The sequence below is a fragment of the Tiliqua scincoides genome, chromosome 3 (assembly GCF_035046505.1).
Source record: "Tiliqua scincoides isolate rTilSci1 chromosome 3, rTilSci1.hap2, whole genome shotgun sequence".
NCBI lineage: Eukaryota > Metazoa > Chordata > Lepidosauria > Squamata > Scincidae > Tiliqua > Tiliqua scincoides.
Genome location: NC_089823.1, coordinates 220,278,293 through 220,293,778, shown reverse-complemented (window position 1 = coordinate 220,293,778; position 15,486 = coordinate 220,278,293). Strand labels below are relative to the sequence as shown.

The following is a 15,486-nucleotide window of genomic DNA, read 5'->3' as shown; positions in this document are numbered from 1 at the left end:
TTCAAATTTGGCAAGCTGATTGCAATTAACATGCAAACAAGATGCACAGTTTGCACAGCTTAGCTCAGCCCTTGGAGGATTTGCCTATCTTGATAAAATATTGCTATAGACACACAGTGATACTGGAACTGAGCAGAGCAAAGGCAAAGCTGGGAGGTCACTGCCAAAACTAGCACAAAATAAATTAGCCTGAACATTAGGCTGTAGGGCAGACGACAATCAATAATCAGTAGGGCTCGAAACCTAGTGTAAAATATCCTGATTCATTAAGGACCTGGGCTGATAGAAAGTTTTGCATTTGCGAGGCTAATGATGTCAATGTAACCCTGCCATTCAATATTCTAACGACCCATTTGTTATTGTACAGTGGAGGAAAAAAGTGTGCAGATATTAGATGTCACATAATTAGTGCCCTTACCATCCGAAACAGAAAACAGAAAAACTAAAACAGAATTTGCGTCAAATCCTGACAAACTTTGGGTGCTTAATCATTTACATGTGTCATCATTGTTATCATTATTTTATCTGTTCATTTGTTTATTTGTTCATTCATTTAGTCAGGGTATAAGAGAAACCCTGAAAATACAGAATCAGTGGTTTCATCAGCCATCAGGCCATTCTGAGATGCACTCAAAATCTGAAGCCAAATCTCATCTTCTTCTGAAAGATGAACTAACATCGATCCGGACACCTGAGAAACACCCTGGGGAGGCTGCCTGACGCTAGACACCTGCAGGACTCTTTCACCATTGTGGAAAAGAGCAGCCCGCAGTGATTTGCTGGAAACACTCAGGTGATAACTAAAAGAATAGATGCCTCCAGTGTTGGCAGTGAATATGCCGGATTCAGCATGGTAGGCTTCGTTCTCATTCAGGAAAACTTTCTCAAATCTTACTGGGGATCCTGGCAATGGGAAGCTTCTCTTTTTCTGAAGACCAACGGAAAAGGCTATGGGTTCCACTGGTTGGCAATCCCCCTTCTGCCCCTTTTCGCCCCTCCGGCCAGGAAGTCCCATCGGTCCCTGCTCTCCAGGCAGACCCACTTCCCCCTGTATCCCTGGATCTCCTTTTATACCAGCAGCCCCTGGAATCCCTGTTGGCCCAGCTGAGCCACTTTCTCCCTTCTCACCAGCTTGGCCTCTTTCACCTTTCTCTCCAGGATCTCCTTTCAACCCAAGGTCACCTTTTGGACCAGAGTCTCCACGCTCCCCTTTCTCTCCTTTCAGTCCCTGCTCGCCTTTGGGACCCATGCTCCCAATTTCACCTTTATCACCTTTGTCGCCTCTTGGACAAGAAGAATTAGACCCGCCAGGTTCTTGGGTCTGGCTTGGGAATGCTGGTTCACCTACATCAGCTGCCATTCTGGCATCCCCCCTTTCCATGTGTCTGCTTTGTCCAATATTTGGCATAAATCGCCGATGTCCTGTTTGTCGGGCAAGTCTCAGCACATCTAGAAGGGACAGAAGGAGATCATTGTGTATCACCTCCAGAACAGAATGAAATATCCCAATCAACAATATAGCAAGATACGCTCAAGAATAAACCTGCCACATTTTCTATCTCCAACATCCACTCAACAGGCCAAGAATAATGGAATAATGCAGGGTGTATATTGAGAGAAGGGTTGGAAAGAACTGCTAGCATAGAAGTAGTACTGGATACAGCAGTGTTCCATATTTCTACTTTGGCACTTTATTATTATTATTATTATTATTATTATTATTATTATTGTTGTTGTTGTTGTTGTTGTTGTTGTTGTTGTTGTTGTTGTTGTTATTATCAGTATTTATATACCACTTTTCAACTAAAGTTCACAAAGCGGTTTACAGAGAAAAATCAAATAACTAAATGGCACCCTGTCCCAAAAGGGCTCACAATCTAAAAAGATGCAAATGAATACCAGCAGTCAGCCACTAGAACAGACAGTGCTGGGGTGAGGTGGGCCAGTTACTCTCCCCCTGCTAAAAAAAATACTAAACAATGGGGGGGGGGCAAAAGCTCTCTACAAAAAGATTATGGCATAGCACATAGGAAAAAGTACATGACTTCTTCACATGACACAAAATGAATTTATGGAATTCGCTGCCACACACAGGTGATCATTATCTTAGATGGTTTTAAAGGGGGATTAGACAAATTCATGGAGAAGAGGTCTGCCATTGACCTCCAACAGTGATGACTGTGTGGCACTTCCCCTGAGACTGATTTCGGACTATGTCCAAGGACTTAATTTTGGGCCATCCCATGATCTGACTCCTGAACAGATAGCCTGACAAGCACCAAATAGATTTCCATTCGTATGCATCAGCACGATCTATTTAAGAAGCTACAGCTTTAGATTCAAAGCGCACTTCAAGAGAAAGGTTGCACTACTTGCACAGAGGAGACAGCCGGTTCTCTCTACTCCCCTTGGCCATCCCTAGAAACTAAGAAGAGCCCCGCTAGATCAGGCCAAAGGCCCATCTAGTCCACAGCTTCCTGTATCTCACAGTGGCCCACCAAATGCTTCAGGGACACACTAGACAACAGACACAACCTGCGCCCTGGTGCCGTCCCCTGCATCTGGCAATCAAAGGCAGCCTGCCTCTACCTTGCACATCCTTACCATGACTTGACTTATAACTGGTTGCAGGAAACCAGAGAACTCCCTTGAGTGGCTATTCAGAGGTGCAGAGGGTTAAAGAAGGGAGGGAAATCAGCCCGGCACCATGCCCTGCACAAGCAGTAGTGCCTCCTGCACACCCAGCAGGATCTTTGGATCCAAGCCTTTGTTTGTAGGGCAGCCATTTGCACTTTTTGTGACTCTGTAGAGAACCAAGCCCAGTGATGGCATAGCCCAACCATCCTGCTTTCTGTCTGAACTGCAATAATCTGGCACTCCACAGGACAATTTTCGCCTAACATTTTCCACTTTCATCATCCTATGAATAATTCTTAAATTGCTTGTGATCAGTGTTTAAGCCTCACCCCTTAAAGCTCTAAAATATATGTTTTCCAATCTCACAATTAAACGTATGCATGAAAAAACTGTAAGAGCATCATGATAGTCATTATCACCCTCTGGGTCAATGACTGTAACCATAGGAGTTCCTGAGATCATATTTAAAGTATCATTAAAATGTGCTTATTTACATGATGCTCTGGTGTGACTCCAAATGAGCCATTACAGCTCATTGTGGTGAATTACATATCGCTCTTGAAAGGACTGCACTTTTCTTAATTACTGCACTGGAGGTGTCTAACACATTCATATTCCACACTGAACTAAGCACCGCCAAAGGCTGTGAAACCAGGACAACGTGACTCCACCAGCATTTTCACACAAGGCTTAAATCCCTTTTGAACCTCCCCAGTGCCATTTACATTCATAACATTCATGAAGAAGAGAAAGCAGAAGGGAGGTATTTGTGATGCAAACGAGCATTCTGGCCAATTTTACAATCTCGTCACAAGCCCAACTGAAGAGCAAGTTGCTTTCAGCCTTGTGTAAGAATATAAGAACATAAGAAGAGCCCCACTGGATCAGGCAAAGGCCCCTCTAGTTTCCTGTATCTCACAGTGGCCCACCAAATGCTTCAGGGAGCACACAAGACAACAGACACAACCTGTGTCCTGGTGCCCTCCCCTGCATCTGGCAATTAGAGGCAGCCTGCCTCTAAAACCAAGAGCTTCCACATACCTGCTATGACTCGTAACCCATAATGAACTTTTCCTCCAGAAATTTGTCCAATCCCCTCTTAAAGGCATCTAGGCAAGATGCCATCACTACTCCCTGTGGCAAGGAGTTCCACCGACTAATTACATGCTGAGTAAAGAAATATTTTCTTCTACATCTCCCAACACTCAGCTTTAGTGGATGTCCCCTGGTGTGTGAAACCAAACCCTGCAGCCCAGCCCTACCAAACACTGCAGCGATGGATATGGTGGGAATGAGGGGTGCAAGGACTGATGTCACAGCACAGCTTGAGGTGTCACAAGCTTGCTTCCCACCTACATAGTAGAAGAGATTTACACAACCGTAACAGCCATGGCCTTCATCACCAGAAGCATAAGGACAGTTGTGAGGAAAGCTGTTATACTATTTATCTCACCCCTCATTAATCACTAGTAGAATTCTTGACTTCACAAGAGTCCTCAGCCTCTTGTTTCTCAACCTCCTGCCAGTAATGACTATGGATGTGGCTGGAAAAACAGGGAACATTGTCAAATCACACCTGGTATGACTCTTTATACAAAAAACTACTACTTATTGCACTCACAGTCTCCTCTCCTTACTTCAGTGTATGATATCATGCAGCGTGCTCATGTGCACAAGTCACCTCCAGCTACTCAGTAAATACCTTTTCGACAATGGTCTGGCTCACACTCTGAACTGCAAAGGACAATCTGCGTGGAAAGTTAAGAGGTTCTGCCTCACAATGCAATATTTGACTAGACCAGCAGTTCCCAAAATAGTGGGTTTTGGCTTACCAGGGGGACCAGAAGTGGGACATCCCCCTTAAGGGAAATTGCCCAGAAATGGGTGCCTTAATGGCACTGCAGCAATCATGGCGCCATGGGGACCCAGGGTCATTAAGACATACCTGGGGGAGTCATGAAGCCTCCTTCATGTGTGTGCCCCAATGGCACTGCAGCGATCGTGGCTACACAGGGACCCAGGGTCATTAAAACATACCTGGGGGAGTCATGAAGCCTCCTGGAGGGTCGTGGAGGCTCACAGCCCCCTCTGTGAGCCTCCTTGCTGCTGAAGCGAGCTCCTATCAGCAGTGGGAGTTCAAGGCTGCAGTGGGGAAGCTCACAGCGGGGGCTGCGAGCCTCCAGGACCCTCCAGGAGGTTTCATGACTCCCCCAGGTATGTTTTAATGACCCTGGGTCCCTGTGTAGCCACGCTGCAGTGCCATTGGGGCACACATACCCCCAAGTCCAACCCACCCCCACCAAGACTTAGAGTGGTCCCAACCCCCTTTTGATTCCTTCCAATTCTTTTATCTTCCTATGATTTAACCTCCTGTTTTTCAAAATGTTTAGCTTGAGGGAACTTTGTCCCTATTGATTGGTTGGTCATGGAACCCAATGTGTTGCAACAGATTCTGCGGAAATGTTCTAGTACAAAAGTCAGTTCATGCAGGGCATCAGTCAGATCTGTTGGGCATCATCATTGCCTTGTGGGCACTGCTATACCCAGTACTTCCCTGCAGCTGCACTTTTTAAGAAACCCCAAGGTTTCCTTGGAACCCAGTTTGAAAACTACTGATTTACTCCAACTGCCTCATGCTGAAGCTGCATCTTGGCCTAGTAAATGCACTGCAACAAGGATACAATAGGTTCAGAATCTTTGACTTATTATAAAGTTGCAAATATTATACTAGCACATGCTCCCTGATCATGAGACTTAGCTCCCAGTGCAGTGGGTCAGGGATACGACACAACAAGCTGGGAGCAATGGGGCAAAAGGACCTTGTGTGCTTTGTTTAAAACCCACAGCCACACTTGCATTCAAAGTTCGGTGCACCGCTGGTTTGTTCAGTCGCAAGAGACACAATTTGTTCATTTACCACCACTGAGTATCTTTTTACTTCATTGCACAGAGAATGTGGATTTGGGGGGTTTTCAGTATGATACTGATCCGGTTGTTTTTAATTAGGAAATAAATGAATGGTGTTCATTAAAAAAGATTTCGGCAACCCAAAGGCATTAATGTGATAAAATTACCCGCATTCTCTTTTTCACCTTGGTCTCTCTTTTGTCCTTCTGCTCCTGGAATTTTACAGAAGCGGTGTCTCTCTGTGTCAGTGCTGTTCTCCTTTGGGGTATTTGAGAAGGCAGGAGCTAAGCGGTCATCAAATGCAAGGTCTTTGTTCGCCTCGGCAAATGGCATCACACCATTGCTACTGTTTTGATTCCCGGCACCACCTATTCCTGGATAGGTTTGCCCCGTGTTTGCAGGAGTGAACAATTCTGAAGTTGTCTGTTGTTTGGATCCAACGGTAGTAGGTGTTGGTTCCGGAAGGTTCTTATTTTCCACTCCATCCACCCCGTTAGAGAAAGAGATTGCTGGGGATGTCACAACAATCTGGGAACTTGCTCGACTCCCACCATCTGTGACCGGATCAGTTTCATTTGTCTCCAGGTCCTGATCAGGGGGAACAGTGGAGGCTTGTTTAGGGTCTTCAGTTTCACTCACGCTGCTGAGTGACTCCATTGTGAAAAGAGGGTAGGGAGCAAAGCTGAAGATGGCTGTCATTCTCACAGGACCCCAGATGAGACTAGAGAGCAGCACTTGGATGACGAGTACAGAAAGCATGTCTGAATGGTGAACAAAATGAAAACACTAGCACAAACATGATCAAGATAAAAGGAGATTATAAACTGCAGATGATCACAAATGCTGTTCAGTCAGAAATATACTGATCTGGGGGCGCCACCACAAGCCAAACCAGACAAAGGTGCAAAGGAATTGTGATCAGATCTCCTGGCCTTTTTGCTGTACTTAAAAGCAGCCCTAAAGGGGTTCCAAATTTCATGACAGAAACCAGTGCTTTTCCAAGAATGAAATGGAGTGAGAGGGAGGAATATTTACATTTTCAAGTGGGAAAGAATTGATGGGTGAAACCACCCACCCACCCCCCCCCCCAAGAGACTGTGGTCTCAGGTGCTGCAGTGCTGTAGAAAAAAAAAAGAAAGAAACACTGAAAAATATAACCATGATTTGTCGTATTAGATTTAACATGCTTTAAAATCATCATCATGCAAATTTAAGTTCACAAATTTAAAATATATTCATGACTGTTGTATTAGATGCAACATGTTTTAATATCATCGTCATGCAAATTTAAGTTAGCTACATTTACATCCTTATTGGTTTATTACAGGGGTGCCCAAACCCCAACCCTGGGGCCACATGCGGCCCTCGAGGCCTCTCAATGCAGCCCTCAGGGAGCCCTTAGTCTCCAATGAGCCTCTGGCCCTCTGGAGACTTGTTGGAGCCCGCACTGGCCCGACACAGCTGCTCTCAGCATGAGGGCAACTGTTTGACCACTCGCATGAGCTATGGGATAAGGGCTCCCTCCACTGCTTGTTGTTTCATGTCTGTGATGCAGTAGCAGCAGGAAAGGAAAGGCCAGCCTTGCTTTGTGCAAGGCCTTTTATAGGCCTTGAGCTACCGCAAGACCTTCATTCATTCATATAAGTTCCACCTCTACTATATTCATTTATGTAAACTTATGTAAATTTATTAAAATTTTAAATGTAAATTAATTCTTCTTTTCCCCGGCCCCCAACACTGTGTCAGAGAGATTATGTGGCCCTCCTGCCAAAAACTTTGGACACCCCTGGTCTATTATAACATCGCACAAGTCTTTTAATGAACTTCTCAAAAGCAGTGTATTAATCTTCAGTGGATTATTTTGTATCTAGTAATCCTGGTCCTTAGTTCTGTATGTACTACACTTATGGCCCGATCCTATTGAGGGTCTATGGTACCAGATCTTACAACCCACTGTTCAAGCAGCATGTATGCTGTACTGCGGTCATGCACTTCAGAGGCCCTGCGCACATGTCAGCAGTTCCTGGACACCGCACAAGAGCGGGTAAGGTGGAGGGGGTAGTTCAGAGGAGGATCAGAGTGGGAACCAGGCCAAACCAAGGGCAGAAGGGGGAGGATCTCAGCAACTGCAGTGCATACCAAGATCCTACTCCCCTTGTCTTGGCCAACACACCCTCTAAAGCTTTTCCAACTTACAATGACTAAATAACTGGTGTAGGTCCAAGGAGACCCAATGGTGGCCAGGCAGCTTATGGAGAGTTAAAAATTATTTTTACTTATTTCTCTTGGGCAGCCTGGTCTCCCCACCACCACCACCACCATAGCATGCAGCATACACTCTTCTCGGTGGGGCTGCATTTTATGACTGGCAGGGGATAGCATGGGCTGCCCGGCTACAATCCTATGCACACTTCCCTGGGAGCATACAATGGAACTTAGCAGACATTCACAGGATTGTGTTGTTACAGCACAGTCCTAAGCATGTTTACTTAAAAGTAAATATCAGTGCGTTCAGTGGAGCTTACCCCTATCTGAGAGTGCATAAGATAGCAACCTTATACACCTTCCTCCTACCAGTGCATTCAAGGAAGATCAGTTTAAAATATTACAACTTAATAGACATGCTGCAAAAGGGGAAAGGTACAGAAAGTGTCGAAGAAAATTCAGGTACCATTCCATTACACATTTACTCCATTAAGAGTCAGTGATGTATCTAGGGCAGGGGTCTCTAAACCCCGGCCCAGGGGCCAGATGCAGCCCACAGAGTGCCTCTATCCGGCCCGCGGCCAACCTCTGATTCCCTGAGAGCCTCTGGCCCAGCTGATCAACACAACCAGAGTTGTGCTTGTGGGGTGGGGGAATGGGAGTCCATTTAAGTGTGTGTGCTTTATTTCTTGGGCTGTGTTGGTGCTTGGAGAAATCCTGGACATTTGAGCCCATTCATTCATTCATCTAAGTTCCATCTCTAATGTATTTATTTAAATTTTATATTTAATTTCTTTTTTCGGCCCTCAACACCATGCCAGATATTTGATGCGGCCCTTCGGCCAAAAAGTTTAGAGACCCCTGATCTAGGGTATAGCAACTATGGATATGTGCCCTGGGCACATATTTGGGGTATCCATCTATAGATACACACACACACACACACACACACACACACACACACACACACACAAGTGCTCCAATTCTATTTTAAAGTTACCTAACAGTGGTCATCCATCACCCCATCTTGTGGCAGTGAAATTCAAACAACGCATAATGCTTATGGAATTCAGTGCGCCAAGATATGGTGACGATGACCACAGCTTAGATCGCTTTAATAAAATTCAACATATTCTTGGAAGATAGTTCTACAAATCACTCCCACTATTTGCCACAAAAGCTAAACAGACCTTCCATGTTCACAGGTACTATATCTCTGAACACCAGGTACTGATGACAAACAAGCAAGGAGCACTTTCTCCTTTATGAGCTACCTTGTCTGCATCTGGATTGTCACTTCTGGAAACAGAATGCTGGACTAAATGTCTTTGGTCCAATTCACCAGACTCATAATTTGGAAACAAAATCATTCTGAAATACAGAAAATGTAACCAGTAGGCATGAGCAGTAAATACAAATACATAATGAGGTTTCTTTTTTTTACCTGAAAGGGCTGGAGTCTTCAGATATACGTAGAATAGCCTTTTTTCACCACATCCATGACACTGAAAAGTCAAGCTGACTTAAATACTAAAACCACGGACAAAGACCACGTATTTTGTACAATAAAGAAAAGCACATAGGAGGAGCTCAACCACTCCCTGATATAAATAAGCACTTCCTGGAAAAGACCGCAGAGGACTGGGTTTTTTTCTACAGTATTCCCATAAATACAACTTATTCTTAATGGTTTCAATTGTTACGTACGAACTGAGACATTAGTTCTCTAAACCAATCATTACTCCCAATACCTGTTATTCAGAGTAATGACAGATGAAATGACTTCTCCAGAAAGGCTTTTATTTTTTTAATAACTTGATTTTTTTTTTTTAATTAGAAAACAAGATATACAATTTCCAGAAATGTTATTGCTGTCGAGAGGGAAAGGAGGGGAGAAGAGATTTACTGAATTTTGAGAATATCATCTAGGATTCATAAACTGATTAAGGAAAAGTAAGTGATCTCTGAATGTTTTATAACTCAGTACAAAAGGACAATCTCATGGCTAAAAGTGAGGCTTCTTGAGAACTCAAGATACATAGGCAAACATTCCCGATTCCGGATTCTATTTCTGGATATCCATGGGCTCTTCCTCAGTTTGCTACAAAAAACACTTTATCACATTCATATACTGCCCTTCCTCCAAAGTGCTTGTGGAGGTATACACAGCTCCTCCTTTTTATTCTCACTACTAGACTGACCAGATGTCATAACCGCAAAAGAGGACAAGGCACCCCAAAATGTAGGGCATTCAAGAAAAATGTAGGACATGACAAAATAAAAGTTAAAAACTCTCAGATATTGACTTCATGTGGTTATTTTAAACACTATATTACATATAGTTTTAACTTTAATAATATTACATATAATTTACTACATATAATTTATCAATTACAAGCCGACTATGTACTGCCGCAGAGGCTCACTCACAGGCAAAAGGAGGACATTTAAGTTCTTTTCCAGGACCCGTGACTCAAAAAGAGGACATGCCTTGGGAAAAGAGGACATCTGATCCCCCTGCTCACAACAACCCTGTGAGATAGAATAGGCTGATAGGGTGTTTTTCCCCATCTTCCCCAGATTGCTGTCCGCTGCTTCTAATCCTACCCCCTGGACTCCTCACCCCTTCCTGTTTCTAAAAGAAACTTAAGACTCCGGGAATCTCCTGCACTTCCTCAGACAAAGAGATTTACATCTACCTCCCCATCTTCCCTTTAAAAAGAGGTTTCTGCCCCAAGAATTCATGTGTCCTTTGCAGCAGTTACTTCAATTGTTAATGCAGGTTTAGCTCATCGCAGGTATCCCCATGTCCACTAGAGAGCAATAATAGATCATCTATTTTTTCTTCTTTGCTCCACATTCTTGCAGAAAACATCTCTTCTGTGGCACAGACAACTATGAACACTGTCTTTCCTGAAAGACAGGCATTATTTTTGGAGGTAGGAAGCAGTTAAGTGATTGATAAACAGGTAAAGCAGTGGCATCACTGGGGTTTGTGTCACCCAGTGCAGAAGGCCAGCGTCTCACCTCCATGTACCTCCTTCCATGTAGTGAGAGGGGCAGCGCCCCAGGCAGTGGATGTGTTGATGCACCATTGTCCCCACTCCTACTGGTTATTCGGCTATAAGTTTTTATAGAATAGAGATATTTCAACATGGTTTGTTTCATTGCATTCTGCATGAAATTATGCTTCGAATGATGTATAACATAATGGTAATATTCTAAAATACCAAGATTTAAAAAATTTTGGCCAGTAGTGGTGTCACCCCCCTGCGCATGTCACCTTGTGCAGCCGGCACCCCCCAAGCAGCACCACTGAGATAGAGTACCATCTGAACCAGCTCACATGTTCAGAGAAATGGGAGTTATCCTTGTACAGGGCTACAGTGAGAGGGAACAACACGGGAGGATTCAAGTAACAAGGAGCTTTAGATAACTGGAGTGAAATTGGTTTCTCTGTTTTGTGCACTCATTATTGCCTTGGAGCAGAAGCAAACTACAGTAATAATCTTTGCCTAGTAACACAGTACTCCCACAACAGAACCTGCAATTATCACCATAACTAGACGATAAAGAAACAATACTTTTCAGTTTGAAAACCAAACTAATTTCCTCGTATATTCCTACCCTGAAAAAGCCTTTGAATGAACTGGAAAATTGCCATGAATCCTCACTGAAAAATTTAGCAATAATAGGAGTGGAGTTAAAATAATACCTTTTCCTTACACTCAGAATGGCCCTTTCACAATCAGACGTCTACAGAATCCCATGCAGTTTAAGCTTGTTTTGTAACTGATCTGCATGTAGGTAGAATAATAAATAAGGATTTTATTATATAAGTAATAATGATAATGATATGGAGTTGGCAACCTTCAGTCTCGAAAGACTATGGTATCGCACTCTGATGGTGGTTCTGGAACAGCGTCTAGTATGGCTGAAAAGGCCAATTCGGGAGTGACAATCCCTTCCACACTGGGAGCAAGTGCAGTCTGTCCCTGGTCTGTCTCCCTGGCTATGGGCCTTCCTTCTTTGCCTCTTTGCCTCAGACTGTTGGCCAAGTATCTCTTCAAACTGGGAAAGGCCATGCTGCACAGCCTGCCTCCAAGCGGGCCTCTCAGAGGCCAGTGTTTCCCACCTGTTGAGGTCCACTCCTAAGGCCTTCAGATCCCTCTTGCAGATGTCCTTGTATCGCAGCTGTGGTCTACCTGTAGGGCGCTAGCAAGGCCTTGCTTGCAGCTATCACTACCCACTCTGACAAAGATCTCCAGCAGCTCATGGATCGTTTTAGCAAGGCCTGCCAAGATTTTGGACTGACAATCAGCCTGAAGAAAATACAGGTCATGGTTCAGGATGTGGACTCACCTCCCTTCATTACAATCTCTGCGCATGAACTGGAGGTTGTCCATGACTTTGTGTACCTTGGCTCAACGATCTCCGACACTCTTTCTCTCGATACCGAGCTAAAAAAGCGCATCGGTAAAGCAGCTACCACGTTTTCCAGACTGATGGAACATACCAAGATCCAGGTCTATAGAGCTTGTGCCCTGAGTACACTTCTGTACTGCAGCGAGTCATGGACTCTTCGCTCACAACAGGAGAGGAAACTGAACGCTTTCCACATGCGCTGTCTCCGATGCATCCTCGGCATCACCTGGCAGGATAATGATATAGTTAATAATAAATAACATTATATAGTGTTTTTAGTGGTTCAAAGCATATGTGGTCTCAATGATCATTACTGGTTAAAGTAGGCAGGAATAATGATCCCCATATCACAAATGGAGTTTGAGGCTGTAAACCCACAACTTGCCTAACAGCCCAATCCTATCCTTATACCAGTATATGTCCACATACTGTGCTGGCACAACAGCAACCTCAGTGGTGCAGAACTAGGTCTCCCAACAGGTGTGCCATACGCACTGGCACAACACTGGACAAACACCATGCCAAGGTAGCTCAGATGATAGTGCAATTTCCACCAATGGAAACGCCAGAGCAGAGAGGAGATTGAGGCACAACATGAGAGGAATGAGGAAGACAACGTGTGCCGTTATCATAAGCCCCCTAAAGAAGACAGGCACACCTCAATGCCTGAAAAACCCTACACCAACAACATAAGGAACAATAGTGGAGGAAAAACCACCAGTAAACTGCACCTCCTGCCACCCTCTTGCCCTATCTAATTTCCTACAATGAAAATGGACTACATTTGGAGGCCAGTCACAGCACACCAATTCCAGTATATAAGCCTTTGCCAGGGAGACTACAGCCCAGATGATAAGATGCACAGCATGGAACTTTGCCTTTCTCCTGCTGAGGATTGGTGATGAGTGAGCAGCTTTGTGGAGTAGCTGGTGTGGATTCTAGACCTGCCTCCCCCTCTTCTTTTATCTCCGGCCAGTTATGCAAAGGGGGGCAGGGAATGCAAACCAGTCCTGGTTAGGGCAAGTGCCTTGGCTGTCTTAAACCATTTTGCTTGGCTCCCAGCCAACGTTTCCTGTAAGCTATGTGAGCACTCATGTAAAATGGCTTCTCAGTGTGGAAATACAAATTCTAGAACAGGGTTTCTCAAACTATGGGTCAGGACCCACTAGGTGCGTCACAAGCCAATTTCAGGTTGGTCTCCATTCATTTCAATACTTTATTTTTAATATATTAGACTTGATGCTACCATGGTATGTGACCACATTTGGGAAAATGTAACAGACCTGTACTACTATGTATATGCTTTTAACAATGATAGTAAATGGGACTTACTCCTGGGTAAGTGTGGGTAAGATTACAGCCTAGGATTGTTAAAAATTGTTCTGCTTGATGATGTCACTTCTGGTCATGACATCACTACAGGTGAGTCCTAACAGATTCTCATTCTAAAAAGTGGGTCCCGATGCTAAAAGTTGTAAAAGCTAAAAGTTTGAGAACCACTGTTCTAGAGTATAAACCTGAACAAACTCATACCCCTATTTCAGTGCTCACAATCTCCCATCTTTCATAAGCATGTAATGAAAATGCAAAAAGGGCCCTTTCTGAATGTTCGTGAAACAGTGTGGTTAAAGGGTAACATGTAGGACTGTGTGGAATCCATGCTAAACCAAACAGAACTCTTTGTCCCAGAGATAAATGGCTCCTAAGGGACAAAATACACATTATGTAGAATGTGTTACAGCTTCCTGCTCACGTGCCATTTTAAAATACCGTACACCTTCATTCTCCTTAAATGAAGGTTGGGTTCTGTATGTGCTGAAGGCAGTCGTGCTATTAAATGTTGAACAATGAAACTCATCCAGCAGGTGGAAGCATTACGCTATCAGAAGTAATCTTCCCTAAGGAAACAGCATAACCCTTGATAAGCAAGCACTATGGCACCATGCTTACTATTCCATATGCACAATGCTGATCTATTTTAATACCACCTAATCCATTCAATCTGGCACCACAAAGACTAATTTGCATTATGAGTCACAATTTCCACTAATCTGTACAATGGGTTTTGTCCTGCTCCATTACAGCGCAAGGCAGATTGACTTAGCAGGTGCCCATAGATCATGTCCACAACATTTTTGAAATCTCATACAATAACATTCTCTTGTTTCCTTTTTTTTCTCACTAGAGAAAACGATTCCAATGAAACAAAAATTAGCTATTAGCTAGAAGTGTTTTACATCTTTACAACCTGTGAAGATTGCAAAAGCAGGACTGGCCCATTCATGAGGCTAACAGTGAGGGAAGTGGCTTATATCTGCACACCCACCTCCATTGCTCCTCTTCCTCTCAGTCCCTGGATTTGAAAAGAGGAGAATAGAGCAGAAGAGGAAGAGTGGGGGAAAAGTGAACTAGACTTGGAGTCCTTCTAGCCCAGCACTTCCTTTCTCTCTTTTTGAATCCATAGAACAGCACTTTAAACTGCCTGGTAAGGGGGCAGTAGACCTCCAAGAGGAATTTTATCAGGGGGTGCAATGTTTCTTTTGGACTCTCTCCCAAAGGAGAAGTGGCGAAACAGAATGGAGTGAGGGTGGGGACAGTCAAAAATGTTCCAGGGCCCAGGTCTAGTCATATGGTAGACCTGACCCCCTGGTCAGCCCAGCCTCCATCTTTCACTCTCCATGAAGCCAGTTGAGATCCCAAGAAATTTCTAAGTATATCAAAACTTCCTTCTACAGCAGCTGTGTCCCTGAGCTCCTATACACTCCTTCGTGGTAAACAGATCCACAAACCCAGGAGCTACAGTAGCAGGCCAGTTTCCTCCCAGATTTGACCCTGTGTCATGTATGCATTCCTTGGCCTGGTGCATATGGCTTGCAGCTGCAGTCATTGCCACACTGCCCACAGTAGCAGCCCCAGCATGCTTTGTGGGAGGCTGGCTTGAAGCCAGCATGGCATCAGCAGTGGCAGAGGCCATGCAGCAAGGGCTGTAGGGAACCCATGTGGGCAGTGAGCCTGGTTGAGATAGGAAAATGTAAGATCCTGCGAAATTTCTGGGGGCCCTCTTTTAGCTCCCATGCCCCTTTTTTTGACCTTTTGTCCAAGTAAAATTGACCCCCTGCACCCCTCTCTCATGGTCTCTGGGGGACAGCACTTGGTACATTGCATCAAGTACCTGGAGAATCTGGCTCTATATAGGAGGGTAAAAGGCAGAGGGTCTTTCCAGAGGAAGAATGATTACCAGGATGAATAATCCAAAGGAAGGATGATTACCTGAGTAAGGATAGAAAGGAGGTCTAAATTCCTGAGATTTAG

At 44.3% G+C, this 15,486-nt stretch overlaps 1 protein-coding gene across 1 annotated transcript; it reads right to left on the bottom strand.

Moving 5' to 3' along the window:
• Positions 1 to 553: 553 nt before the first annotated feature.
• Positions 554 to 6,303, bottom strand: LOC136645305 (complement C1q tumor necrosis factor-related protein 2-like). Its single transcript, XM_066621539.1, has 2 exons — positions 5,712 to 6,303; positions 554 to 1,449 (listed from the first exon to the last, which is right to left on the bottom strand). Exons 1-2 carry the CDS (start codon positions 6,301 to 6,303, stop codon positions 554 to 556), a joined length of 1,488 nt encoding a protein of 495 aa, XP_066477636.1.
• Between the last annotated feature and the right edge of the window lie 9,183 nt (positions 6,304 to 15,486).

Coding starts and splice junctions, on each gene's coding strand:
- LOC136645305 (XM_066621539.1), bottom strand. CDS start 6,303: ATGCTTTCTGTACTCGTCATCCAAGTGCTGCTCTCTAGTCTCATCTGG. Junction 1,450..5,711: donor AGGTGAAAAAGAGAATGCGG/GTAATTTTATCA, acceptor TGTCCCTTCTAG/ATGTGCTGAGACTTGCCCGA.